This window comes from Camelus ferus, chromosome 32 (genome assembly GCF_009834535.1).
Source record: "Camelus ferus isolate YT-003-E chromosome 32, BCGSAC_Cfer_1.0, whole genome shotgun sequence".
Classification (NCBI taxonomy): Eukaryota; Metazoa; Chordata; class Mammalia; order Artiodactyla; family Camelidae; genus Camelus; species Camelus ferus.
Window position 1 is genome coordinate 9,979,534 of NC_045727.1, and position 26,702 is coordinate 10,006,235.

At 59.1% G+C, this 26,702-nt stretch overlaps 2 protein-coding genes across 6 annotated transcripts; one reads left to right on the forward strand and one right to left on the reverse strand.

Moving 5' to 3' along the window:
- Window positions 1-124: 124 nt before the first annotated feature.
- On the forward strand, window positions 125-5,766 carry TRMT2A (tRNA methyltransferase 2 homolog A). Of its 2 annotated transcripts, XM_032472053.1 has the most exons (12): window positions 130-420; window positions 552-1,114; window positions 1,325-1,433; window positions 1,678-1,859; window positions 2,043-2,157; window positions 2,250-2,365; window positions 2,452-2,563; window positions 3,087-3,209; window positions 3,356-3,431; window positions 3,647-3,763; window positions 3,877-3,973; window positions 4,080-4,462. In XM_032472053.1, exons 1-12 carry the CDS (start codon window positions 397-399, stop codon window positions 4,309-4,311), a joined length of 1,866 nt encoding a protein of 621 aa, XP_032327944.1. In that variant the 5' UTR covers window positions 130-396; the 3' UTR covers window positions 4,312-4,462. The 2 variants fall into 2 exon arrangements, with proteins under 2 accessions (XP_032327943.1, XP_032327944.1); XM_032472052.1 differs by lacking the exon at window positions 3,877-3,973 and having other exon boundaries at window positions 125-420; window positions 4,080-5,766.
- On the reverse strand, window positions 5,004-24,597 carry DGCR8 (DGCR8 microprocessor complex subunit). 4 transcript variants are annotated; one of them, XM_032472049.1, is made up of 15 exons: window positions 24,314-24,597; window positions 19,715-19,943; window positions 18,944-19,617; window positions 18,353-18,512; window positions 16,391-16,533; window positions 15,947-16,229; window positions 14,580-14,777; window positions 14,259-14,360; window positions 13,507-13,605; window positions 12,259-12,341; window positions 9,363-9,463; window positions 9,052-9,158; window positions 7,994-8,121; window positions 7,128-7,241; window positions 5,004-6,697 (listed from the first exon to the last, which is right to left on the reverse strand). In XM_032472049.1, exons 3-15 carry the CDS (start codon window positions 19,604-19,606, stop codon window positions 6,614-6,616), a joined length of 2,265 nt encoding a protein of 754 aa, XP_032327940.1. In that variant the 5' UTR covers window positions 19,607-19,617; window positions 19,715-19,943; window positions 24,314-24,597; the 3' UTR covers window positions 5,004-6,613. The 4 variants fall into 4 exon arrangements, with proteins under 4 accessions (XP_032327940.1, XP_032327942.1, XP_032327939.1 ...); XM_032472051.1 differs by having other exon boundaries at window positions 19,523-19,617; window positions 24,314-24,594; XM_032472048.1 differs by having other exon boundaries at window positions 18,944-19,943.
- Between the last annotated feature and the right edge of the window lie 2,105 nt (window positions 24,598-26,702).

Consider the following 26,702-nt stretch of genomic DNA (forward strand, 5'->3'; position numbering starts at 1 on the left):
CGCCCGCGGCGCATGCCCGGCCCGCCTGGTAGTCGGGGGAGCGCGCACTCCCGGCGGCCCTCGCGCGCACTTCCGCTCCGCGGCCGCGCGCGCCCCTCGAGCTTGAGGACCGGGCTAGGGGTCGGAGCGGCGCGTGACGATTACGTCGCCGGAAGTCGGGACGATAGAGACGCGCCGCATGGGCTGCGCGCGCCGGACGACAGCTGAGCTGCCGTCGAGGCGATCCGCGGGCCCGGTCCCCTGGCGGGCGGGCGGCGCAGCCCATGCCCGTGACCCCGCCTTAAACACCGAGGGTTCGAGTCCCGCCCCCGCCGTGCCAGAGGCCCTGCGGCCTTCCCGCTCTCCGCGCGTCCCCTGTGTGCCAGGCCCTGGACGAGGTGACGGACGGACCGAACGATGGATGACGAGCTCGACAGCGGAGTACGGAGAAGGGAGAACCTGGCGGAGCCGGGGGCGGGCGGTGAGACGGGAGCGGGAGGCTCGCGGCGAGGAGGGCAGAGAGCCGGGCGCGCAGGTCCCAGCCAGCCCGCCTGTCTGCCGTCTCCACCCAGGGCCGGGCGCACGTGCAGGGCCCCGACCAGGACGGCCCCGGCGCTCCGGGCAGCCCCGCGGCCCCAGGACCCCAGCAGGAGGAGGAGGAGCAGGACGCCGAGGCCGCGGGGCCTGGGGCTCCGCCTGGGCCCTACAGTTACATCCGGGCGGGCCTGTTCACTTCGGAGATCTTCAAGTTGGAGCTGCAGAACGTACCGCGCCACGCCAGCTTCAGCGACGTGCGGCGCTTCCTGGGCCGCTTTGGGCTGCAGCCCCACAAAACGAAACTCTTCGGGCAGCCTCCCTGCGCCTTCGTGACATTCCGCAACGCCGCCGAGCGCGACAAGGCCCTTCGAGTGCTGCATGGCGCCCTGTGGAAGGGCCGCCCTCTCAGCGTGCGTCTGGCCAGGCCCAAGGCTGATCCCATGGCCAGGAAGAGGCAGCGTGAGGATGAGGGTGAGCCGCCGGCCCCACTGGCCACGTGCATCGCTGATGTAGTCACCCCTCTTTGGGCCGTGCCCTACGAGGAGCAGCTTGAGCGGAAGCGGATGGAGTGTGAGCAGGTGCTGCAGAAGCTGGCCAAGTGAGTGTGGGTGTGGGCACCCCTGGCAGAGCTCCTGTCAGCTCCCTGCTCGCACAGCCCACCTTGTGCGTTGGACATTCTCTTGGGGAGCTAGCCACCAAGATCCCTGTTGTTAGCACTCTGGACGTTGAGATCCCAAGTCGGGGAGAGTGGCCCGGGAGGGCAGGGGCAGCCGGCTGAGCACAGCCTCTGCCCTACCTTGCCCCACAGGGAAGTTGGGAGCACCAGCCGCGCCACGCTTCCTTGGCTGCCCTCACAGAGGCACAAGCACAACAAGGTCTGCTGCCCCCTGGAGGGGGTCAGGCCGTCACCCCAGCAGGTCAGGCTCCCTTCTGCTCTCATAGAAGCTTTTCCTGGCCCCTCCCTGCTTTGCATTTGCGCCTGGTATTCCCCACGTGACAGGTGTTGTCAGCCTTGTCCCCTCGACCGTCAAGCCCTGTGGGGAACCGGGGCCTCGCTCAGCGCCATCTCTCACTGGCTGCGGTGCTCCCTCCAGGCAGGCGTGCAGGCCAGGCAGGCTAAGGGTGGGCATGTGTCCGTCCCCCTCCGGCTCTCCCCTACAGACCGAGTACCGCAACAAGTGTGAGTTTCTGGTCGGCATCGGGGTGGATGGGGAAGACAACACAGTTGGCTGCCGACTGGGCAAGTACAAGGGCGGGACGTGTGCCGTGGCAGCCCCATACGACACCCTGCACATCCCCGGGGCCACCAAGCAGGTGGTGAAGGCCTTCCAGGAGTTCATCCGGTAGGACACATGGCTGGGTTGGTGGCTCCAGGACATTATGAGGCAGTCTGGGTCCTGCCTGGTGGGGTGGGGGGGTCCTGCGATTGTGGTCTGGTGGGTGTGGCCGGAGGAGGGCAGGGAGGCTGATCGTCCAATCCCGGTCAGCAGGTATTAGGCATTCAGGGCTGTCTGTGGCTCCCACAGGTCTACTCCATACTCGGCCTACGACCCCGAGACGTACTCGGGCCACTGGAAGCAGCTGACTGTGCGCACCAGCCGCCGTGGCCAAGCCATGGCCATTGCCTACTTTCACCCCCAGGTCTCCAGCGGGTGGCCTGCTTGGGGAGGGATGTCCGGGCCGGAGTGGACTGTGAAACAGCCTTAACCAGTCTTCTCTACTGCCTGCTCCAGAAACTGAGCCCTGAGGAGCTGGCGGCGCTGAAGGCCTCTCTGGCCCAGCACTTCATGGTGGGGCCAGGCAAGGCCAGTGGGGTGACCTGCCTCTACTTCGTGGAGGAGGGACAACGGTGAGTAGCCTGGGTGGTGTGGGGTGGGGCAGGGCAGGTTCCTGTGAGGACTGGTGATACTGACAGACCCACCCTACTGCTCACAGAAAGGCTCCTAGTCAGGAGGGCCTGCCTCTGGAGCACGTGGCTGGGGACCGGTGTATCCACGAGGACCTGCTGGGATTGACCTTCCGGATCTCCCCTCACGCCTTCTTCCAGGTAGCCAGAGCCCCTGGGGGTCACAAGGATGCACGGACGGAGGCCTGGTATGATGTCAGGATAGGCGTGGGGTTGGCGGGCCAGAGCGGCAGTGAGGGGTTAGCCTGCCGTGGTCTGGGAGAGCACCCGGGCGGAGAGCCACAAAGGTGTAAGGTAGAGAAGGGTCACAAGCAGTTCTTTTGTCATTAGTTAGACCCTGGGGACAACCCAGCAGGTGGGTCATATATGGGGCGGGAGTCGGGATGACAGGGGCTTTGGTGGGGTCATCAGTGCTCACTGCAGGGCTGGTGCTCCCTCACATTCAGTACTCAGAAGAAAGCATGTTTGGGTGGGCGTTGGCACTGAGTTGTTTCCTAGAGCCCGGAGACTAGGCGTGGTGGATGGGGGGGCCCAGGCAGTTAGAGGGAGGGAAGGGGGTGAGAGAGCCGGGGTGCCCAAGAGGATGAGTGCTTGGGGATGCAGGCACTGGGGGCAGGCTGGCCTGGGCAGCAGGGCTGCTCTTCTGTCCTGGCCTGCACTCCAGGTGAACACCCCCGCGGCCGAGGTGCTCTATACAGTCATCCAGGACTGGGCCCAGCTGGACTCGGGGACCACAGTGCTGGACGTGTGCTGTGGCACCGGCACCATCGGCCTGGCCCTGGCCCGGGTGAGCCCTCCTGCCCTCCCCACACGTTGTCACCTGCTCTGTGACCCCTAGCCTATTCCAGATCTTCCTCACCCACCCTCATCCCCCTGCACAGGCCTCGGTGGGGTAGGGTGGGGTGCTATCGGTCTGCCCTGTCCTTGCTTCAGAAGGTGAAGAGAGTTGTGGGGATCGAGCTGTGCCAGGAGGCTGTGGAGGACGCCCGGGTGAATGCCTTGGACAACGGTGAGCCAGTGCTCTGTGGCAAGGGGGTCCACAACAGGAGGGCGGAGGGTGCAGGAGGTCCTACATGCAAATCTGTCATGTGCCCATGACACCTGGGGCTGCCCTACGGGAAAGGTTTTCCTAAGGCACCTTCTGTGGGCTTCCAGACAGGCAGGCGGGGGGCCCGTGGGGAGGGGGCCTGGGTCCCCTGGCAGGACTGCTGTGCTTATCTGCAGAGCTAAGCAACGTCGAGTTCCACTGTGGGAGGGCGGAGGACCTGGTGCCCACCCTGGTGAGCAGACTGGCTTCCCAGCAGCTCGTTGCTGTCCTGGATCCGCCCCGTGCCGGACTGCGTGAGTGGTCTCTGTCTGGGCGGGGGCAGCAGCACGTGGGTGGCTCAGGCCTCCATCTCCTCCTTGAGAGGGGCTCTGGAGGACTTTCCCTTGAGGGGTGTGCATCTCCCCAGATTCCAAGGTGATCCTGGCCATCCGCAGAGCCGAGAACCTCAAGCGGCTCCTGTACGTCTCCTGCAACCCCCGGGCAGCAATGGGCAATTTTGTGGAGTGAGTGAGGCCTGGGTGGACTGGGCCTGACATCCAGCCTCCCCCCACCCCCCCAGGAGTCCCTGCCAGACCCAAGTGGCTGACCATGGCACCCCTTTCTCTACAGCCTCTGTAGGGTTCCATCCAACCGCGTCAAGGGCACTCCCTTCCAGCCAGTCAAGGCTGTGGCCGTGGACCTGTTCCCGCAGACCCCGCACTGTGAGATGCTGGTCTTGTTTGAGAGGGTGGAGCACCCTCTCAGCACGGGGGCCCTGGAGCCCCGGGATCCTCCAGCTGAGCCCCCACCAGGGCTGCCAGATGACACCCCACAGGAAACCCAGGCCTCCCCGCCTTCTTAGGACCCTGGGGCAGCAGAAACCAGCTTTTCCAGAACAGCACCTGGACTGCATCACGGGCAGAAGCCCAGGGGCTTCCAGGGCCCTTCCCCGCCCCAGGACACAGGCAGCAGCTACTGAAGACCAGACCAACTGTCCCTGTAGGCTCCTGTGGCCTGCTATCCCTCACCCCCATCCTTCTCAGGCCAGCTGGGTCACAAGGGACAGAATAAACAGGTGCCCAACTGTTGATGTTTGTGGTAAGAACCCAGAGCCTGACACACGAGGGCTCCTTCTGCCCCCCTCCACAGGTGCAAAGGGCACCCCAAGAAATGGCCCAGTCAGAGCAGCTCCCCCAGCCCCTCTGTGCCATCAGGCGTCCCAGCAGAAGTTGCTGTTGATAGAATACCTAGTTTTATGTTTAACTCAGAGAAGCAGAGATGTGGGTCTTCTTGGGGTGGAGGGCACAGCACCAGCCCCGCTGACATTCCCCACTGCAGGCAGGCCCAGGGCTTAGCCGTTCCTGAGTCTCATCCTAGCCCCATCCCTGAAGGGAGGCTATTTCCTGGTGACACAGGAACTGGGTGGGGCTGGGACATTACTTGGCAGCAGTGGGAACTGTTGTGTCCAGCCAAATGCCCTGGCCTTCAAAGGGTCTGGCTACTTGAGGGTCCACAGCCGCCGCCCCCCCCACCTGTTAAAAGTAAGACAGACCATTTCCTTTTGGATAGATTTAATTTATGCATTTGGACAATCAGGGCTCGTCCTTACAGCCATGGTCCAGCTGCCACGTGGGAAATATGTGGGGAGTGGTGCCCTCAACACAGGCTCTCGCTGCCCTCTGCCCCCGCAACATGACTGTTCACATGGCACTGGCACCTGCACACAGGGCACAGAGGGAGGGGGACCCAGGAAGGCCGTGGCGAGGCTTGCCTGCCTCTAAGAACATGTGCACAAAGCTTTGGTTTGTGATGGTGCATCTGGCTGTTTTAAGGGCAAACAGTCCTGGTCAGGTGGTTATTCACAACTGCAGACAGGGCGAGAGACATGAAAGTGTAATTACAGCAACTTGCCTGTGGGCTCCGTCCTACAAGGGTCAGCATGGGAGCTGACCCCGGTCATGTCGGGGTGAGGAAAGGGTGCCGCCGTGAGCACATGCGTCCTCAACAGGTGCTGGGGGGCAGGAGCCAATGGCTCACCACCACCAGCTCACATGGGGACATCCTAGGGCCCCAAGCTCAGCCATGTCCCCTGGGGCTCAGGGTAGGGACAGACTACCGCACACCCGTCCACAGGGGCCACCTGGAAAGCAGACTGCTGGTCACCAGACCAGGCCACACAGGGTGGCTGCTCTAGAAATCCTGCGCCATCACACAGGGCGCAGGACTCCCTCCACGTGTTCATGCCAGCCTGCAATTGAGAACTGGCTGCACTGAAGGTCCTTGTCTTCTCTAAATAAAGTCCACAAGCTAAAATGCATTAATTGTTCATATCTGCTACATGATTCCAAATCTATCTTCTACTCTCATCGAAAAAGTTTCTTCCCAAATGCTAAAATATCATAAAAGCTTTAAAAATTGATGGGTGGAGATGGACTTCACTGTGCAAAAATTTAGTAAAAAGTTGCCAGAGGCCAGTGAGGATGAGGGGCCTCAGTGTCTAAGAAGGCGTGTTTGGGGCATTAAGACTTGCTCAAAAAAACCGCATCCCAGCCTGGGGCCAGGAATGGCAGGCCAGGTAGGGCCAGGTGACTTCACCCACTGGCAATGCGTTTCAAGGTGAAGAATCATCCACCTTGATGGTTTGCCTGCAATCTCTGAAAAATAGTTCTGATGCTGAAGCTTATTTTAAACTAAAAAGGTCTAAAATACTCCTTCCTAACTATTGTAACTTTTTCAGAGAAGAAAACAAAACACCGGAGGCAGGGAAGGGGATGTGGGGTGCAGGCGCACACTTCTGACCAGGGCCCTGCGGTGCCCACGGGAGCTGCAGGCGCAGGGCTTTCTCATTTCATGTTATCCAACTATCACTGCTGGTCAGTGCACGTGATGTACTAAAATTCATGGAAACCTTCATAAAACGGGTCTGGAGCAAGTCCACACGAGCAGAGACCACAGCGACCTCCAAGCTCTTGGCTTCCACTGGTGCGGAGGCTGAGTTGATGCTGGAACACGTCCGCTCAGACCTGGGGGTGGCCCTGGCTGTCCCCATCTCAGATACGCAGCTGCAGGGGAGGACCTCAGACCGGAGCCCGAGGCTGCAGAGCAAGCAGCGTGGACTGTCCACAGCGGAGCAGGCGGCCCTGAGCCCGGTCCTGCCGCCTCCCTCACACGTCCACAGTGCACAGGGGCTCCCCACCAGGCTGCGCAGACGCCACGATGGACATCTTGGGCTTCTTCCGTGTCTCCTCCTGAAGGACAGCCAAGGTCAGGGATGTAGGCGATGTGGGAACACACAGCCCAACCTTGGGCAAGAGGCTCTAGGGGAGGGGGAGGGGGCGGGGGTAAGCCCAGCAGACGGGCAGGAGGGCAGGCCCGAGGGGTGGGCTGCCAGGCAGGAGAGTCTCCCTGAACGCCATCATGTGCTAGTGTTCCCTCTGGACCAGGATGCACCCGGAAGCAAGAGATCAAGGTCACAGACACAAGGGACCACATAGCTTCCCTGGCACGAGTCCCACACTCCCTCACAGAACCCCTGAGGACCCCGGTGAGGGACCCACAGGGACCCCAGGTCAGCACACGGGAGGCCAGGGCTGCCAGGTCTCAAATTTAACCAAAGACCAAGTGCAGCCCAGAGGCAGGCAGGCCTGATGTGTGAGGACGGTGGGCCCCAGGCCTCACCCTCTCCTCCGCCAGCCTCCGCATCTCCTCTTGCAGCTTGCTCAGGATGTGCAGGTTTGGCTTGTTCTTCCGGGCAAACTGCTGCAACTCAATCACGCTCTTGTCCGAGGTCTCCTGGGGAGCAGGACCTTGCTGGCGGGACAGCCCGGGGCCCCAGGCACACCGGCCAGCCCACCCTCGACCCATATGCAGGCCAACACAGTCCCCGCTCCCTTGCTGACCATGTCACCCCCACATGGCCTCCTCCCTGCACAGAGCAGCCTCTGCTCCTGCCCTGGGCACAGCTCCTGACAGCCATCAACAGGGCACTCTGTGCCCAGAGCCCTCAGACTGAAGTGACCAGAGCAGAATCTTGCCAGCAGGACAGCACTTGGGGCCAGTGTCGCCTCCCTCGCCTGCCCTGTCATGCCTAGAACAAGGAGCTCTGCAGGGACAGCCTCAGGGCCCACAGCATGGTCCTAGGGGTCACCACCTGCAGCCCCTACCCCCTACGCCCACCACTTACTGGGGTGCCAACGATCCAGACCACTCATGTTAACATCAGGGGGGAAAATCCAAGAACACAAACCTCACTTCCCTGTTCTCCACCCCAAAGGCACAAAAACCTAAGGATATTGGCTAAAATCTCGAGATCTTGGCAAAACAGCAGAAACAAAACAGGTGACACACAGGAGCTGCCCAAAGGCAAACTGGTGCCGGTTGCGGGGGGAGCCAGGGGAGCCGCCTGGGCGCGCCTGCTCACTCCCCTCCCTCACCCACACCTCCTGCCTCTGCCGGCACTCCAGCCCCCTCCCCACGCAGCCTCACCCAGCCAGACATGCCCCAGAGCCCAAGAGTCCACCCCTGACGGCAGGACCCCCGCTTACCTGTTTGACCATCTTGCTGCTTTCGCGGCCATACATGCGAAGCAAAGATCCCCAGTTCTTCACGTGCGGGTGCAGCAGCTGAAGGATTTTCTGGGAGGCTAACTGTTTCCCAACTCGCTTATTCTTACCTATGAGGAGACAGGAAGTCCAAACACTGGCCATCCCCATGGCCACTTCACCCAGACAGGGAGGGGCGGCAGGTTCGGCCCCTGCACTGGGCGCCACACCTCAGCCCTGAGGCCAGGTTCTGGCCCTGCCCCGTTTTGCACAACAGCCCAGCAGAGGCTGTGGGAGGTCAGGATGTGTCCAAATCCACAGGGTAAGTGGCCTCCCTCCCACCACCCTCCACCTGCGGACACACACACAAGGTGTCCTGCAGGGCTGGCATGGGGGTGGGGGCCGGGGGTGTGTCCAGAGGATATCATGTGCTACAGAGGTTTCCAGAGGGAGGTAAGGCAGGACCAGGGTCCAGAGTGGGTCTGGAGATACCTCTGGCCAGTGGGCCAAGGCCAAGCCTCCTCCCAGAGAGGGCCTCTGGCTCGGACAAGGGGTCACGGCACCAGGACCCCTCCTCTGTCCCACGCCCTGTCCACCTGCTGGGGACTGGTCCCAGCAAGGACTGGTATCTGCTGGGGCACAGGGCACATCCAGGTCTGAATGGTTATTCAAATTCCCAGGACCTCTCTGTGCATTACCGTCTGACCTACCCAGCACTGGTCTTGTGTTTACAGGAGTTACACGAAGTTTCTTTTAAATAAGGTTATATCCAGAACCCAACTGAGGTGAGGAACACAGCCAGCGCCCCTGCTCCCTCCAACGACCGAGGGCTGGGCGGGGGCAGTGACTGCAGGAGGGAGCACACAGCCTCACCAACACGACCAGCCCAGGCTCAGGAGACGGACGCCCACAGCCACGCCTCAGGCTGGCTGTGTTTCAACATCAGCATGAGATGCTGGGCACAACTGCAGGCAGTTGGGACGCACAGCTGATACTGGGGCGATAGCAGGGCAGTGGTCCCAGGGCCACTGAAAGTGTGTTTGGGGGTGGGGACTTCTTACACCAGCCGCGCACTGTGTGCTTGCCACACGCCATGACGTATTCACTCTTCTGGTTTTTACCAGGAACCACTTCAAACTTGATGGAGGTGTCCCCCATTCCGTGGTTTCTGTGGGAGGAACAGCCGCTGACATCAGCTGAGCGGGAGGAAATGGCTCCTTCCAGAAAACCCTCCAAGGGCCCCACAAGATGCCAGCTCTTCTCCCCAAACTGCTTCTCAGCTCGAGAGGAGGGGGTTCTGGATACACGCCCCCCAGCGGGGTGGACAGATGGGAGCCGTGGTGTGCGGGGCACCCGGGGGAGCCCGCCCCACCTTTTAAGGCACTCATGGAGGATCTGGTAGGGAGACAGCAACCCGGCCTTGCTGGTCAGCTCGTAGACCCGCGAGTCCTCGATGCTGATGTGGTTGAAGTACTACAAAAGAAAGCAGCCGGTTGTCGTCCGGGACCGCAACCACAGCCCCATGGAGCTGCTCCCATGCGACGTGGTGGCCACGGCCCAGGCCGCCTGCCCGCCTGCCCGTCTGCCCAGGGAGCCTGCTCGGAGTCTGAGTCTGCTCAGACAGCTGGTCAGGAATCTCAAGATACACAACCTTCAGGAAAAACATGGAAATCATTGTGAGGTTACAGGAGGGAAACTGACCAGAGACAACAGAACAGGAAGGTTCCCAGGGTGACTAACCCAACCAGTTTAAGAGAAAAAGGGAGTTCTGCGGAGCAGAGGCCAACATGGCCCACAGGTGGCTCTTGACCCCAGCGGCCCAGTGCCTCCCTGGCGGGGCTGTCTGTCTCGCAGAGCAGCGGTAACAGAGAACCACAGCACTGGAGGGGCTGAGAACAACAGCCCCGTATCCTCTGGCTCTGGAGGCTAGAGTCCGGGAGCCAGGTGTTGGCCAGCCCCGCTCCCTAGAAGCCTCTCAGGAGGACCCTTCCTGGACTCACCAGCCTCTGGAGCCCCCAGCATCCTCGGCTTGTGGCTGCATCACCGCACCCCACCGTAGTGGGTGAAGGCGGCACTGATCCCGGCAACCAGAAGCTGCCCTCTCTAAGCGCTGCCTCCCAACACCCACATGCCCACCAGACTGGGCTCCTCAGTGCACCCAACATGGTCTTCATGGGGGCCGCACACGGGCTCCACCGACCACACCACGCTACAGGTGAGTAACCCAGCCTCCCACATCGCCCCTCCCTGACCCTGGGAGAGGGGGAGGATGAGGCTAAAGCCCAGCCTCTAACTGCACGGGTGGGTCCCTGGCCGCCAGCACCCCCTCCCCCAGGGCCCCCCGGCATCACAGTGGGAACATATGCAGGTGCAGCTGGGGGACGCCAAACAGCAGGACATCCCTTCACCCTCAGCACCTGGAGCTACTACAGGAACTGGGGATACAAACCAAACAGGTACCTCTCATTACATCACAGTATCACAAACATGCACGCGCCTCAACACCGCAATACATGCAGCAAAACTTGACTGGAGAGACAAGAGAAACTGGAGAAACAGAACCTGCTCGCAACAACGGACAGCAGACCCACAAGGACTGAGCACAGCAACACCACACCAGCTCCAGCCAGACATCTGGTTACTCTGCCCTTCACATGTGGCCACCACACAGGCCTTGATAAACTTACAAATGCCTTCTGAAATCACACCAACCACAGTGGACTTACACCAGACACCAGTAACTGGGGAAAACTTCGGAGATTAACAAACATGTGAAAAGCAGACACTCCTAAAATAGCCAGTCGTTCACAAAGGGAACCACCAGAAAGACTAGAAAAGTGCCTGAAGGTGGAATGAAAACAGAGACACAACACAGACTGAGGCAAAATCATGGGATGCAAAGTAGAACAGAAAAGAAAATTCATAGCTGTAAACTCTGTGTTTATAAAGAACATCTCAAAGCAATACCCTAAGCTTAAGGAGCTAGAAAAAAGAACAAACTGAACCCAAGGTGGGCAGAAACAAGGAAATAATAAAGGCTAGAGTAGATGTAAGTAGAGAATAAAAGACCAACAGGAAAAATCAATAAAACCATAAGCTGGACCTTTGAAAAGATGAACAACAGTGACAAGACTTTAGTCAGACTGACCCTGGCCCAGTGGGGATTTCACGACCTCACTGAGACCAAGTGGGTCACAGGGGGCACAGTGAGTGTGCATCTAGGCCCAGATGTTTCCACTGGGAATTCTATCAAATGCTGAAAAATACACCAATCCTTCACAAACAATTCCACACAACGGAAGAGGCCAGTATTCCCCTGGTAACAACACCAGAGACATCACGATGAAAGAAATACAAGCCTGTATCCCTTATAAATACAGCTGCAAAAACCCTTAACAAAATACTAGCAGGCCAAATCCAGCAACACATAAAAGTGACTATACACCATGACCAGGTGGGATTTATCCCAGGAAGGTTTGTTTAACAGTAAGACGTCAACAAAACACACCCCCATATCAGTAAAGACAAAAAACACGTGATCACTTCAACAGAAGCAGAAAAAATAAAACCCAACGTCCATTCCTGACAAAAACTCTCAGCAAACAAGGAGTGGAGAGAAGCCCCGTCAATCTGACAGGACCCACAGTTCACCCCAGCTCCGTGGAGGCCGGGAACAAAGGGCCGCCAGCCGGCTGAGTCCCCCGAGAGTGGACGCCCAGAACCGGGAAATCCAGGGACAGAAAGGAGCATGGGGGTGGCCGGGGTGGAGGGCTGGGAACAGGGAGGGTGGGGGTGACTGCTAATGGGGCAGGGTTTCTTTTGGGGACGGCTGTACAACTCTCATTCGAAGTTACAAAAACCCACTGAACTGCACAGTTTAAAAGGGCAAAATTTATGGTATATAAATTACACACCAATAAAGGTGTTCTAAAAAGAATGCAATCTTTAGAGTGAGAAGCCCTTGCCACAAATAAGCACAGTATCATTATTTCCCCCAAAAAGTTTATGAGTAGTTTTAAATGGTTTTCAATGTAAAGGACAATGTCGCCCCAAAGGTCCCCTCCCCCGAGGATCCTGACTCACTTCCCACACGTTCCCTGGCACTGGGAACTTCCACCGCCCACTGCGAGACGCGGGGACAAGCGTCTCTGACAGAATCGACCTCTCGGCCTGCATGCGCAAAGACAGGCAGGCCTCCTCTCACGAACAGGAGGCAGGAGCACCTGGAGGCTGGACAGCCCGGCTGACGGGCGGGTGGCGGCACTCACCTCCAGCTCCTCGCTGTCCTTGGGCTTCTCCTCGGACGTCTGTTTAACAAAGTCAGGGATGAGGATTTCCAGCGTAGCCCGAGCTACGGAAAGAGAAACCCTGAGGGTGAGGGTGTGGGCGAGGGCATAGGCAAGGGCGAGGGCGAGGACAGCGGCCCTACGAGCCACACGGGGCCCCATGGTGGGCGGGCAGATGGATCCGCAGGACCTGGAGTAGGTAGGGCCCCAAAGGCCAGATACTCTGGGGAAGCATCCAGGGAGGGAGCACCGGGTGTTAGTGCCAGCAGACTGGGGCGCAGGCGTCCAGTGGGGAGCACACGGGGAGGAGGACATCCCCGCTGCCCGTGGCCCCCTCGCAGGTTTTGGCTGCAAAGCTCGGAACACCCCGTTTGTAGCGCTGGAAAAGGCCTTTGGGAGGTTCTCTCTAAAACGGAAGGGAGCCTGGGGCAAAGTGTGTGAGCCTAGCACGGCCGCCCGCAGCAGAGGACAGACAGGGACGCCGGATTCCAATCGTCTTTAACATTCGCCACCGAAGGAAAGCAACAGCCAGGGAACCCCTGAGCCCTGGGAGCGCAGACACAGATCCCCCAAGACTCAGTCAGACTCTGGTGTGAGGTAACTGACCCGCTCCGCCCCCGGGAAGAGGCAGAAGCCCACAGGTGGGGGGCCTGGGCGCACACAGCACCACCGGCCGTGAGGCTCGCTCCCCAGAGGAGGCCAACAACGCTGGTGCTGGGCCAGACAGCTTCTAGAAAAGACCTCCAACAACTACCAGTGCTGGGAAAAAGCAAGCGAGAGAACGCGGTCAGGAGGGGCGACAGTTTTAACCAGAGAGCCCTGGCATTCCCAGGCTGCGTCCAGGGGCAGCAGTCCACACTCGGAGTCTGAATGACTCGGAACGGCCCTCGTCAATGTCAACTCCACTTGAGGGGGATGGTGGCGGCCCACTGCGGGTCTCAGCACGGCCACGCTGTGCTCAGTTTCAATACAGGAGGCCCAGGTGGGCTCCAGCAGCGCTGACCCCACCCAACACCTGTGAGCGTCAGGGACAGGGCAGGAGGCCCAGCCGTCCGAGAGAAGGACTATCTACTTTGACTTCTCACCTTCTACTTTTTCTATTTGACTCTTTCCTAATGAGCACACAGTTACAAAAAGTCAAAGCAAGTGATTACACAGGTAAGACAGGCCTGCCCCTCCCCGCCCATCCCTAACCAAAGGTGGGGTCTCGACACCAAGTGGGTACGTTACCAGCTTTGTTCTTCGCTAGTTTTTTGCTGCTCGCAGTTCCAGATCCATAGGTCACACCATCAATGGTCACCGAGGCACCAAAAGGTTCACTTGGGTTCTCTTAAAATTAAAATCGCTATTTTAAAACACACTTGCCAAGACACCAAAAGCATACGTGCAAACACACAATCTGCTTACACTGACAGGCAAGGTGGGGGCAGGGCTGCTGTTGGAAGGCAGAGGTCTGGGGTTCCCAAGGCACTGAGCTGGGGCTAAGGGACAGTCAGCAGGCAGAGAGCAAACCAGGAAATGGACAAACAGGGGCCCTGTGGTAGTAAGCTGGAGGGGAGACAGGAGGCCAGAGGCAGAGCCACCAGGGAAGGGATCAAGCTCTGGGAAAGACGGGCAGACGGAGGACTGTGAGAGGCGGGAACCAAAGACACAGGAGAAAGGAGTGACGCCGAGGTCCTGGCTTCCCAGGGGAGAAAACCCGGTCCTCCTGGAGGAGCAAGGAGGGTAGCCACAGGGGAGGCTGGTGGGAAGTGCAGGCCTGCAGCTCTTCATCCACCTAGGCCCTCGGGAGGCGCGGTGGCCAGGGAGGGACAAGAGGAAGGTGGGGAGGGGGTGTGGAGAGTAGGACGGTCACCCTTGGACAGGGCATGTCCCTCCTCGACCTCACCCTCATTTCTGTCCCAGCAGACAGTCAGCTCCTGCCTCCCCCGTGACCAAGGTGACAGGCTTGACTCTTCAGGACGAGACGAAAAGGCACTCACCACATTCAAAGAAGTTGTACACAGGGCGGACCTTGAGCACTCGCTGCATGTACTCGTGCAGAATGCAGACCTCGGACTTCCCGTTGGGGTTAATGACAAACTCTGCAACAAGAGGGGCTGTCTCAGCTGCGGCATGTGACTGTGGCAAGCTAGCCCTCGGCCCCGCCACGCCCCGCTTCTGCGGGTGAGAACCTGGCGCACATGCAGGGCAGACGGGCTGTGAACAGACACAGCCCCCGCCAGGCACCAGTCCCGAGAATGTTGGGTGAAGAGAACGCCAGCAGGACCGGTCCGACTTGAGAATCCCCCAGCCCGGCTCACCTTTCTTCGTGGGTGCGTCCTGCACAGACAGAGTGATGAGCTTCTGGTTGGCCGGCAGGATGGGCCTCTCCGACTCGGCCTGTTTTCGCTTCATTTCTCGATTGAACTGCCGACGCTCAGCCCACGTCCTGAATTTCTTCACAGTAACTTGCTCGAAGTCAAAGCGTTTCTCTAGGTAGTTCCGAAATTCCTCGAGGTCTGCAGAGATTCACCAGAGACCAGAGTCACTGATTCCCAGCCTGAGAGTCTTGTCCTCTGCCCGGCAAGCAGGACTGGTCCTGGCTGCACGATGCCCCTGCCCTTTCCTCCCCAAGGAGGGAGGCCAGGAATCAGGCCCCTTCCCTCTGCCAGCTCAAATGATCCAGGCAGGTCCCCACGGACAACTTTCTGGGACATCCTTTCATCTTATTCAAAGCAAGAACAAGAATACAAAAATAAGCAAGAAAAGAAGCTTAAAACAGCAGCAGAGGTGACAGCAGCCTCACAAACTATCCTCCCTCTGAAATGGGCACCAGACGCCCTGCAGCAGCTGAGGCACCGTAAGTCCCCAGTGCTCCCAGGCCCGGCCCCGCCTCTCCCCACAGGCCTGGCTCGGCCCGGTCTCTGCCATGTCCCCTCCTCCTCACCCCATTCAGGGAGGACACAGAGTTCCCATCAGCTTCACCCAGGACCTGCCTGTGCCCCACCATGCCAGTGTGAGCCCTGCGGCGGCCCCACAAGCAACAGCGGAAGGGGGTGTGGCAATCAACGTGGGCCACGTAACACACTTAAATATGAACCGAAACCACAAGCTTCTTTATCCATGAGTGCAGAGAAGCAAGTCTGGAAACAAGTGCACAAGGTGAGAGGTGAGAGGCAGGTGTTTCCAGAAAGACAGGAGCACCCTCAGTGTTCCGTGTGAGGAAGCACACTGCTCAGTGATCTCACAGGGAGGCCCCTCCCAGCTGTGACAGCCCTCTCCTCAGGGGCCTCCTTCCACCCCTCAGGGGCCGACCTACCCTTCCTCACATACAAGAGTTACAAGACAGGCCAGGCAGCAGCCCAGACAACCGGGAATCCTGAGGACACACAGCACTCCTGACAGAGGAGCAGCAGGTGGGCTGAGTCAGCGAGCCACCAGGAGGACATGCGGAGAGGGGACACCACACACCCAGAGCGTGGCCCTAGGTCTGGGAAGAAGGCAGCACCCACGCCACACAGCGCAGACCCGACGCTGAGCACGCCAGATGTAGCCCCAGAAAAGCAGGACTTCAAGAAAGATGGAGGCCGCGGCCAGAGGAAAAGGCCGTCTCCTCGGCAACACGGCCACGCAGGCCTGCAGGGCCAGACAGGCCACCGCCGTCCCGACGTTCACTCTGCAGACTTACCGACTGACTCATCTTTGCACACTTCCACCTTGGCCTTCACCTGCCCCAGGGCCCCAGGGGCGGCCTCGGCCCCCAGTGCGTCTTTCTCATCTGGGGGCCCCGAGTCGGCCCCCAAGGAGTCGGGCTCCTCCGGCGGGGGCTCCAGCTCCGCAGACCGGCTCGGGGGCTTGGCCGGGGATACCTCCCCACCAGACGCAAGCTCACTGCTCTGCTCCCTCTCCTCGTTGTCCTTCATTTTCTTGTAATGCAGGCAGGGGATGCTACTCAGAGGAGGGTCGTGTTTCTGTGGACAGTGAAGTTGCAACACCCATCACAAGCCCGGCCCTGGTCTGCCCGTCCGACGTCTTTCACCTGCCTCTGCTGGGCTGCACCGCAGCGTGTGCAGGTGTGCACGCTCCTCCTGCAAACCTACGAGACTAAGTGCACAGCCGCTACGTCCCCTACCCGTATGCTTCCCGTTCCCAAGAAGTACGGCCTGGACCAGGTGACCACCCGCGACTCTCGGTGCAGGTACACAGGGACTCCGGAGTTATGGAACGTCATGATCCACCCATCGGGCAACGGCTCTGTCGGGGGGCGGCCACGACCTGCACGAAGCACAGGAACACCAACCATCACCTGAACACTATCAGGAGGTTTTCTAAGTCATGACACGCGACAGACAGCAGCAGTGAGGTCGACCAAAGGTTAAAAGAGGACCCCTAAGAGGCAGGAGTAGGGGAACACTGCGCCCTCCCCTGGGCAGAGCCCATCCCTGCCAAGCCTCCACGAGGCACCTCCCACGTGCACAACTGTGCTGTCTGCCGTCTGTGTGTGACTTAGACTCTAGTCCCTCCTGCAGCAGGAAGCCGTCCGTCCTGCTCACTGCTGTACCCCCCGCCTAGAACAGGGCAGACACGCCAAGGAGCCCAGAACAGGGTTCTGCAAGGCACGGCCTCACCTTGGCTCTGCCTTCACAGCTGGCGAGGACCATGGCCACTGGGCCCCCTGCCTGCCCGCCTCGCCATGGTCAGAGGCACTGCAGGGGCTGGGGAGGCTTTGCTAATAACTGCATGTCAGTGGACCGCTGCTCCATGACCAGGTGGCAACACTTCCACCAGCGCACAAAGCACCACTTCAAATTCACCACCTTCTAAGTCAGTGTAAGACACCACTCTTGCCCTTTCCTGCTTCACAGTCATCAGACTCGTTATCCACCTGACATCCGCCACGGACAGGCTTGGCTGCTGGGAACAGCACATGGCAAAGATTTAACTAAAACTTAATTTTCTTACAGGTATCAGGAGCAAGTTAAAAATTTAGAAACAAAAGGGAAAAACCAAGTGAACTCTAAAAACATGTATTACATGGTGAAACAGCACCAGTGACTCTCGTGGAAAAGGGAGCGGCACCCCAGTGCCAGGCCAACACCGGATGGACCTGGGTGTGGGGCGGCCCTGGGAGCTGTGCGAGATTGGACAGCCGCGGACTGCCAGACACTCTCCCCCGGTGGGGCCTGGAGCCACCTCAAACCTGCTCAATGCAAGGAGTCACAGTGTTGGCCCGGCCGCCAAAGAGCCTGTGTATGGCTTACACCGTAGGTGGGCGCAGTCCATGTGGCAGCTCCTGGGAGGATGACAGGGAAGGCAGGCGAGGCAGAGGCTGTGGGAAAGGCACCTGCAGGCCTGGCCAGGCATCCCGCTGACCTGGGCGCTGCTCAAGGTGGCTGTCTGCTCAGACAGCACTCCCAGAGTCCAAGGGACCAGACCCCACTTGGACAGAGCCCGGCCCAGCACTGCCAACATGTGTGGCCCCCAGGTTGCTCCTGTCACACTCGCCACCTTCTGAGCCAAGTCCCCATGTGTCTCCTCAGCCCCTTTCTATTGCCTGCCTGCCCACCTGACACGCCACCTGGACACTCACCGGCGCCTCCAGGCCAAGACAGAAACCAACAAGGACCCTCTGACCTCATCGCATCAGTGGGGCCTGCAGGGCACGGTACCCCCTCACCACCACCCGATCCCTCCACCTCTGTCCACGGAAGTGCACCACCCATGCTGTGCACTGGAGCCAGGCTTTCAGACACGTCTGCTTCCAGCGGCTCCCTGACTCTCAGCACAGAAGCTAGCACCTGGACCACACCCACCCCTAGCCTTGGCCTCCATGCCCCTGGCTGCCTCCTCCCTGGCTCCTGGGTCCCTGACCCACCTTGGAAGGCCCCACTATGCTGCACGACCTCAGCCCCTCTAGTCTCCATAGCACTCATGCCACCTGCTGCTGGGCTGTCCTCCACCTGGACATGTGCTCATGTCTGGTCTGTCTTCCTTCAGCAGACCGGCCGACCCTGACCACTGCTTGGCACCCTGAGGGCTCTCAGGCCAGCACCCGCACCGCCGCAAACACTCCCCACTCTCTGACCCCACTTACTTTTGAGCACTGTTTTGATTTTGGTCATCATGGGCTGCACACTCGTCTCTCCATCTGACGGATGGTCGCTGTCTGCCCCATACCTCTCCTCCACCCGCCTCTTCTTGGGAGCGCAGAGGCCCTCTTCCAGTAGGGCGTCAACATCGTTGTCAAAGTCATCCTGCAAAACATGCTGCTCAGACCCCGGCCCCCACGCCCACGCTCCTGCCCCACAGGCAAGCGTCACAGGGAGACATCAGTGATGACACAGAACAGAAGTGCCCTGGGGGCCTAGGTGGGCCTCTATGGTGCGGGATCATCTGAAAAACAAATGGGGTGAAACCGACAGCTGAACCGCACTCAGGCGGTGCTCGCGCCACCGGGGAGCGCAGCCAGCAGCTCCTTCCAGCTCAGCTGGGACAAGGGCACGAGGCAGACCTGTCAGCCAGACTGTCATTAGCAAAGTTGGAAACCTGGACTCCTTACAGCTTTCTCTTCTCACATGGGTGTTTTTTTTTTCCTCTGCAACATTAGCTTTCAAAAGATACTGCGGGTCCCAAATACCTCTCTGGGTTTTGCTAAGAGGGCTCCAAAGCGGGGCCGCCAACATACCTCGTAGGAGAAATTCAAGGCCTCTTCGTCCACTCTGTCTCTCTGCACGATGGCTTTAGCCGTGAACCCGCCTGCTCCTTCTTCATCTAGCTCCAAATTCTCAGTAAAATCTTCTAACTCATCGAGCACTGCGTACTCCACTCTCTTTTCCTGATCCAGCTCATTCTCCTCATCCTTCTTATCAGCACTCTCACCCCCTACGCCTACCCCGTTACCGACACTCCCGCCAAAGGGACAAGCATGCACGTCTCCACTGACAGGGCTAAGGGCCAGACCGCACTCCGCCCGCACGTCGCGCTCCGCTCCTGTGTACAGCACCTTCCTGTCCTTACTCCTGCAGCTCTCGGTAAAGCTCACGCTAATCTTTACATCCTTAAGCAACTTAAGGTCAGGGGAGAACTTCCGGACCGCAGGTGCGTGCCGGGCGGTGCGCGGGCTGTGGCCACTACAGTTCGGGTCTACGAGGAGGCGGGCCTTAGAGAAGGATCCTCTGGAGAGAAGAGACGCTCCGTAGAAGTTGAGCGGGTCCTCGGCAGGGGGTTCGGCCTGTCCATCACCACCAGAGCCAACGTCCATTACCTCTGCATCACTGGACGTTTGCAGGGGAGGTGGTGGAGACTGTTCACGGGGCAGCACTTGGAGGGGGCAAGCTCGGTTCTCCATCACCGCTCCTCCTGCGGGCTCACGCGGGAGAGGAGAGGGACTCTCACATGTCTCCATAGTGAAAGTGGGTAAGACTACTTTAAAAGACCAGAGTTTTAAAAACCTTACATAAATCTACACAGCTAACATGCACAAGTCCGCCGAGACCCAGGCGCCGTCCTGCCCGCGCTGCACACGCTGGCGGCTTAGTCAAGCTGGCCACATTGCTCTTTTCATTAATGTAGACAGCTTTTAGAACCACTGCCTCAATTATTGGAAATCACAATGCACTCAGCTTAAATGACTGACGACTAAGCGAGCCTGTCTTCGTGCCCGAGGGGCACCTGTCTTCCTCCACCTGCAAAGAGACGTAAAGACATCGTCACAAATGACAGAATCTTCTGCTTCCCTGGTACCAGGAGTTGAGTGCTATTTACAGCAGATTTAAAAAACTTGAAATAATACTGCCTGAGAGAACCTTTCAGGTTTCAAAACAATCTAACTCTACTTTTTTCTTCAGAACCTAAATCATAATTTAAATCCAAAGTTAAATACGTTACTTGTCCACTATAACTCCAACTTCAGAAGCACAAAAACAGTACTACCTTTAGACTCAAAAAGGATTTAAGAAAAAAAAAAAACTGCACTAAGCTTCACCGCAGCACCCACTCAGTTTGTTAGGTAGGCCAGCACGCAGTGCAAGGCCGCCCTTTCCAGAGCACACAGCTGGCGTGCGGCTTCCCTCCAGCCACCAGAGCGACACCGATCCACTCACCTGCTAGGGCCGGGTCAGTCAGAGGGCAAGCGTGGGACCCTCGGCTCAGCTCTGTGGCACTAGGGCCTCAGAGGCAGGGCCAGGGGCTGTATTACCCCGGGACCCCAGGGCACAGGGACAGGGACAGTGATGCAGCGAGCTGGTTCAGTCCCAGGAGAGGAGGGGGCGGGGGCTGTAGGGAAGAGGGCCTGGCCAGGGTTGGGGGACTACGGGAGACAGCTGGGGCCACGGCACAAAGGAGTCCTGGGGCAACATGAAGTCACTGGGGTGAAGTGCCTCCCGTGCCACAGCTCAGTCCTCCCTATGGCTGCACCTGAGGCCAGAGGGCAGAGGGGTGAGAGAGGCTCTGGCAGCAGGCTGGCCCTCAAGAACAGCAGACACAGGACTGAGCGCACTGCTGACAGGTGGAGGCGGAGCAGGGACAAGAAAGAACAGAGGACAAGATTTCACCGCGGCTCCTACCCTCCCCCGTCCTCACCGCTGCCCCTTCTCCCCTGGGGGACGCGCTGCAGTATTCAGGCAGGAGCCTGCAGAGGAGCGTGGACGGAGCCTCTGGGCAGACCTGGCCCGGATACAGACGGCCAGAACGCATCAACGACCGGGCCACAGGAGAGGGAACGCAGACCAAGAGGAAGGCTGAAGAGCCAACTCTGGGAAGTTCACTCCGGGGGAAGCATGACAAAAGGGGAGATGTGAGGCTGAGACGACAGGCCAGGGGCAGTCCAAACCCAGGTCTGCAGGAGGGCAAGGCATCAGAACGGAAGCACGTGCAGACACGCAGGAACATGCCATGCACACAGTTGTGGACACACACGCATGCCCACACCTATTTGTTGCAGACGGAACAGGAAACACGTTGAAGTTTACAATGAAGGGACAGAGTGTCCGGTTACTTTCAAGGGGACACCACACAAAAATCAGAGACCTGTTTACATTTAGTTAATTAATCCAACAAATATTTGCAGACCACCTACTCTGACAGGGGCATTACCATGAACAAGAGGACGACCACAGATCTGTCACTCTATTTCCTAGATTCTAAGGTGCCCTTCCATTTCTGAATTCGTGGGAATTTAGCACAATGCCTCCCTCACAGGTATGTGTCTCAGGGGTGTTCAGGATGAAGGAAACACGGCACACAGGTGATGACAGGCTCAGAGCCACAGTGGACACTGGGGAGGCGACAGCCAGCCAGACACGGCAAACACCAAGTGGAGTAAGGCCAGTCTCCTGGCAACCAAGAAAGATCACTTCAGAGGAGGTCAGATAAATCGGCATGCCCAGCACTACAGAACACACATACAACCAGAACTAAATCCCCCGGCACCGGACAGGTCTGCAAAGACCTGAGCAAGAGCCAGTCGGTGATTCTGGGGGCTGAAGAGGCTACACTGAAGATGTGAGGAGACGGGGGCATGGGAGCCATGCGGTGCAGGATGGGGACGCCTGCTACCATGTTCAGAGGCTAAGCAGCAGCCAGAGTCAAAGCAGGATGCCCAAGTGAAATGATAACTGATGAAGGGAGACCTTGAAGGGGTGCACAGAGCAGGGTCCCAGAGCTGTGGAGAGAAGGTCTCTGGAGCTGAGGGGAGCCTCCCCAGCCCCAGGGGAGCATCTCCCAGCTGAGGACTCCTCGGTGGAAAGGGCTGCCCTGGGCAGGCTCCTTACCGCTCCTTTGTGGGCTTTCCCTCCTCATCAACGCCTTCCATGTGGTACACACCACTCTACATGCTGAAGACACGAGAGAGACAAAATCCCTGGCCACAGAGCTCACATTTTCACGGGAGAGATGGACAAGTAACAACTAAGAAAAGTTGAGACCCGTTCAAGAGGAAACAAAGCAAGGAAAGGGTGGGCAGTGAAGGCCTGGTGGTCAGCCTCCACCTGAGGGCAGAGGACAGGGCCAGGTGGGCAGTGGGGTTTGGTGGGGAGCATCCTAGGCAACACGAAGAGCAAAGGCCCCAGAGTAGGAGCACAGGGTGGCAGGTGAGAGCACTATGCTGAGCAGGGAGAGGGGAGGCCAGGTCAGTGAGGGCGGGTGAGACCAGGACCCTGGCTCTTATCGTGATGGAGATGGACCACTGGGCAGGAGGGTCCAGGCAGTGAGGCCACGTGATCCAAGGTCAGCAGTGGCAGCCAGCCCTCACCCAGGCCCTGTTCTCAGTGCTTTATGCACTGTCACTCACCAGTTCTCACACAGCACTAAAAAAGGTTAAGCAACTTGCTCAAGGTCGCACAGCTGGAAAGCAGTGGGGATGCTTTACCCCTCAGGCAGGCTGGGTGCAGTCTGTACTGCCTTGGTTTTACAGTCTTGCAGTTTTAAAAAACCACTATGTGTCCAAAAAAACTACAGGTGGGTGGAAGGCAGGAGAGGCAAAGGCCAGAGCAAAGGAAAGGGGCTCACCAGGCAGCTTGGGCCAGCACATGAAGCTGGAGGTGGTGAGGAACTGTCCTGAGGGCTGCATGGAGACCTACGAGAGGACGCAGGTGACTGCAGACTCAAGGACGGAATGGTCATGCGCCAAGGTGGTGAGGGCAGCACCAGGTGGGTGGATATAGGAGTCTAGGTTTGGGCAAGGCTACTTGGCATCAGAGTAACCATGGAGATGTGGGAGAGTCAGTGAGAACCAGGAGGCTGCAGCTCAGAAGGGAGGCCAGGGCTGGAGGTGCAAGTGCAGATGTCAAGGAGAGCGTGCATTAAAGCCAAGAGGCTGGACAAGATCCCCAAAGGCAGCTCCAACAAGAGGCCAAGATCGGGCAAACCAGTCAGGTCCACTTCCCTAATCCCAAGGTCACAGTTTGATTATAGAATCCCCCGGGAGGTGCCCTGCAGATTGCCTGGCCATAAAGGGTTCAGAGGGTGGCTCTTCTGCCCTCGGTCTCACTACTGCTTCAGCTGACTGAACACAGGATGCAAACCTTGCTTGCCAAGTGGACCACAAGCCAGCAGCAGACTCGCAGCAGGCGCCCTGGATCCCTGGCACAGAGTAAAACCCACATGGTTGGACAGCACCCTTCATTGAGGTCCGCTTGCTGGGTGGCTCGGAAGCGCCGTCTGTGATGGTCCAGTGCTGTGGCTGCTTGCTGCCTTTTGGACAAGCCTCTCGTGCTGCAGCCCCCCGCCCAACCCAGCGGCAGTATGACCTCATCCACTCCTTTTGTCATCCTCCGAAGGCCTCACATCCTGCACTCACAGGCAGCACTGACGACTGGTGAGCGAACGCCTGCGGCAAGGTTTGGCCCCCTCTACCCGCAGCTCGTGACTGGGAGCCCAGGCTGCAGCTGGGGACAGGATCCCCGCCTAGTGGTTGGCCTGCCACGGTCACCAGCCTAGACTGGACTGCCGTGTACCAGGTAACAAGGAACATGCAAGCATGCAGAACCACAAATTGTGTTCCTACCCTGAGCAACCCAAGTCCACCGGATGACACCTGACAGGTATCACTGTCAACAGGTTGCCACCTTCCATTTATTTCTGTTCCGGTCATTGTTAGACAAAACCACATCCAGACCATATAATGATGCTCAGTCGTGAGCATTTGGTGGAGAAGACTGGGGCCACTTCTCAGATTTCCCGAACTATGTTACTCTGGGCAGCACCGCCCCTGTCCGTCCCCTTCCCGCCTGAGAACCATCTACGGCTTCGGGCCCACGGGGCGAGGGGCCTGCTGACACCTGGGTGTTCGCCCAAGCGGAGAGCCGCCAGCGCGGCGACCCACGGCCCCCGCCCCGCCCCCTGCGGGACCTCCGCCCCGCGCTCCGGGGCCCTCGGCCATGATGCTTCACAAAGGCCGGGATTCCGCGTGGCCCGGCCCGCCCGCGCCCTCCCACCCGCCGTCCGGCCCGCGGCCTCGGCCCGGGAGGGAGGGAGGGGAAGGGCGCGCCTCCCGGAGGCCGCAGCGCTGCCCGCCCGCCCGCCCGGCCGCGGGGCGCCCCTCGCGCCCCGCACCTACCTCCGGCGCCCGCGGCCCGCCGAGCTGCCCGCAGCCCGACCGCGGCGGAGACCCTCAAGGCCCGGCCGCCGCCGCCATCCAGAAGGGCCGCGCGGGCGCTCTCCGGTCGGCGGGACCCGCCTGCCGCGCGGGGCGAGCGGAGGGTGGGCCTTGGCGCGCGCGGCCAATCCTGCGCGCGGCCGTCCCGCATTGGGGGAGCCACGGAGCGGGCTGCGGAGGCCGCCAATCGGCGGCGCGCGGCGCTCGCGGCCACGGCGCGCGGCCCAATGGAGAGGCCGCGCGGGCGGGACCAGGAGCTGAGGCCGCGGCCGCGCTAACGGTCGCCGCCGGGGCGGGGCTCGCCGCGCGGAGGGCGGCGGCCGCGGGGGACGCCGGGAACGGGGAGCGCGGAGGACGCCGGGAACGGGGAGCGCGGGGGAAGCCGGGACCCGGGGTCGGAGGGCCAGTCTACGGGGTGGGCGGTGCGGACGAGGCCGCGCACACACGAGCGTAACACATATTCCGTTTCAAAGCATTAAACATAAGCATTAGGGGAAAAAAGACGAGCGCGCAACTGTCTGGCACTTTTCTGTTCGCTGATCCTGCGCGAGGAGCCTCCGCCAAGGGGCTGAGCAAGTGCGGAAGGGACGTCTCTGGGACCCAGCTCCGAGGAAAGACGGAAACGAAAGTCTTCCGTCGGCGGCGGGCACAGGGCCTGCTGCAGACAGACGTCCCGGACGCTACGCAGAGTGGACAGAAAAGGAGAAACGGGCGGGGTTTTGTTAGTTTTGCAGTTTCTCCCTCAAGACACTAAGTGCAAAGGGAAGGTGGTTAACTCTGCAGGAAATAACCCGAGGGTAACCTTAACCAAGTGACCAAGGTCACCAGCAAAGGCGCACATATCCAAGCATCAGCTCGTACACTTCAAAGACGAATACTGCATTGTGTGTCAGTGATACCTCCATAAAAATTAAGGAAAAAGGCGCCAGTAAAGGGACATGTCGAGGACCCTGAGGAGGACATTATCACTTGTGGGGACTAAAGCCCAAAAGGCAAAGTGTGAATCTAATCTTGAAGGAAGACCAGGCACACCCACGTGAAAGCCCTTCTACCCACAAAAGTGTCAAGATCATTCAAGTCAAAGACAAAATGAGGAGCCATCTTGGACGGAAGGGGACACAACCAAGTGCCACCTGGCATCCAGACCCCAGACTGGGTTTGAGCTCAGACAAGGATGTTAGCGGGATAGTTGATGAAATTCAGAAAAGGTGTGAAGGTTAGTTACTAGTGTTGTGTCAATGCTAATTTCCTGATTGTAATCATTTTACTGTGGTTAGGTAAGGTTTTAAGGTTGGGAGGAACTGGGTGAAGGATATTTGATTCTTTGTTCCATTTTTCCAAGTTTGTAGCAAGTTGAAATCATTTCCCAATGAAAAGGTTAAAGAAAGGCGGGGGAGGGGATGCTGCCTGTGGTGTAGGCGGAGGTATACCCAAGCCCTTCCCTCCTTGCCTGCCCTCTGCTTGCCAGGCTGCACCAGGAGTCAGCCCCAGGCACCCCACAGTGGTCATCGAGTCCTGTGAGGGTCCAGCTCCTAGACCCCACCAGCTGCTGGCCTTGCCCAATGCATGGAAACCCTGACACAAGACACTACAACCAGCTTCCACTTGGCTTGGCACCAACTGGGTGACGGACAAGGACTGTACCACGGGACCTCCCCACCGTCCCCACCTGGCTCCAGCCTCAGAGTTACAAAGATTGACACCTGGAAGCTGGAACTCCAGCCCAGGCTGGGGTAGGACCCCTCTAGACTGCTGTATTTCCACCTCAGCCTGGCTCACCCGTGAGCTAGGTCTCTGCTGAAGCCTGGATGATGCCACCTGCTAGCAGATGAGACCAGAGCCGGGTGTTGGCAGGGTCTCTGCAGACAGGCCAAGCTGAGGCCTGGCAGGACGAGACCTGAGGCCAGGCTGTATTCCTGGGCTGGTTGCGTGTACTCACAGACTTGGGTCTGTGTTAGTCAGCCCCACACCTTCAGCTTCCTTGCGGCCATCGTGGAGCCAGAGAGCAAAAGCAGCTCATCTGGGAAGGGGCAGAGTCCCCATCTGCCCAGGAGAAGAGACCCACATTAGGGAGTCAGGGATCAGATGCACCTGGTGACAAGCAGAGACCTTCCTGTGTGGCATGTCAAAGGCACTTTCAGAAATACCAGCTTCCCAGGGTCCCCAAACCTGCTAACAGCACAGGCCTCACTTCCAGGCATTGGCCTAAATAAATGGGGCTCGGGAAGGACCAGCACTGCCTTTCTTGGTCCAAACATCTACCTGGCCTAGGCATCAGCACAAGTCAGTAGGCAAGAGAGGAAAGGTCCTGACTTCCTGGAGCTCTTGTTTTGACAGAGGGACACACAAG

What these genes read in the sequence shown, in the direction of transcription:
- DGCR8 (XM_032472048.1), bottom strand. Translation starts at nt 19,663, where the DNA reads ATGGAGACATGTGAGAGTCCCTCTCCTCTCCCGCGTGAGCCCGCAGGA. An exon ending in CCTTGAATTTCTCCTACGAG is followed by an intron (nt 18,513 to 18,943) that starts GTATGTTGGCGG and finishes CATGTTTTGCAG; the next exon opens with GATGACTTTGACAACGATGT. An exon ending in GTGCAAAGATGAGTCAGTCG is followed by an intron (nt 14,778 to 15,946) that starts GTAAGTCTGCAG and finishes GAATCTCTGCAG; the next exon opens with ACCTCGAGGAATTTCGGAAC.
- TRMT2A (XM_032472052.1), top strand. Translation starts at nt 397, where the DNA reads ATGGATGACGAGCTCGACAGCGGA. An exon ending in TTGCCTACTTTCACCCCCAG is followed by an intron (nt 2,158 to 2,249) that starts GTCTCCAGCGGG and finishes TGCCTGCTCCAG; the next exon opens with AAACTGAGCCCTGAGGAGCT. An exon ending in TTCGTGGAGGAGGGACAACG is followed by an intron (nt 2,366 to 2,451) that starts GTGAGTAGCCTG and finishes TACTGCTCACAG; the next exon opens with AAAGGCTCCTAGTCAGGAGG.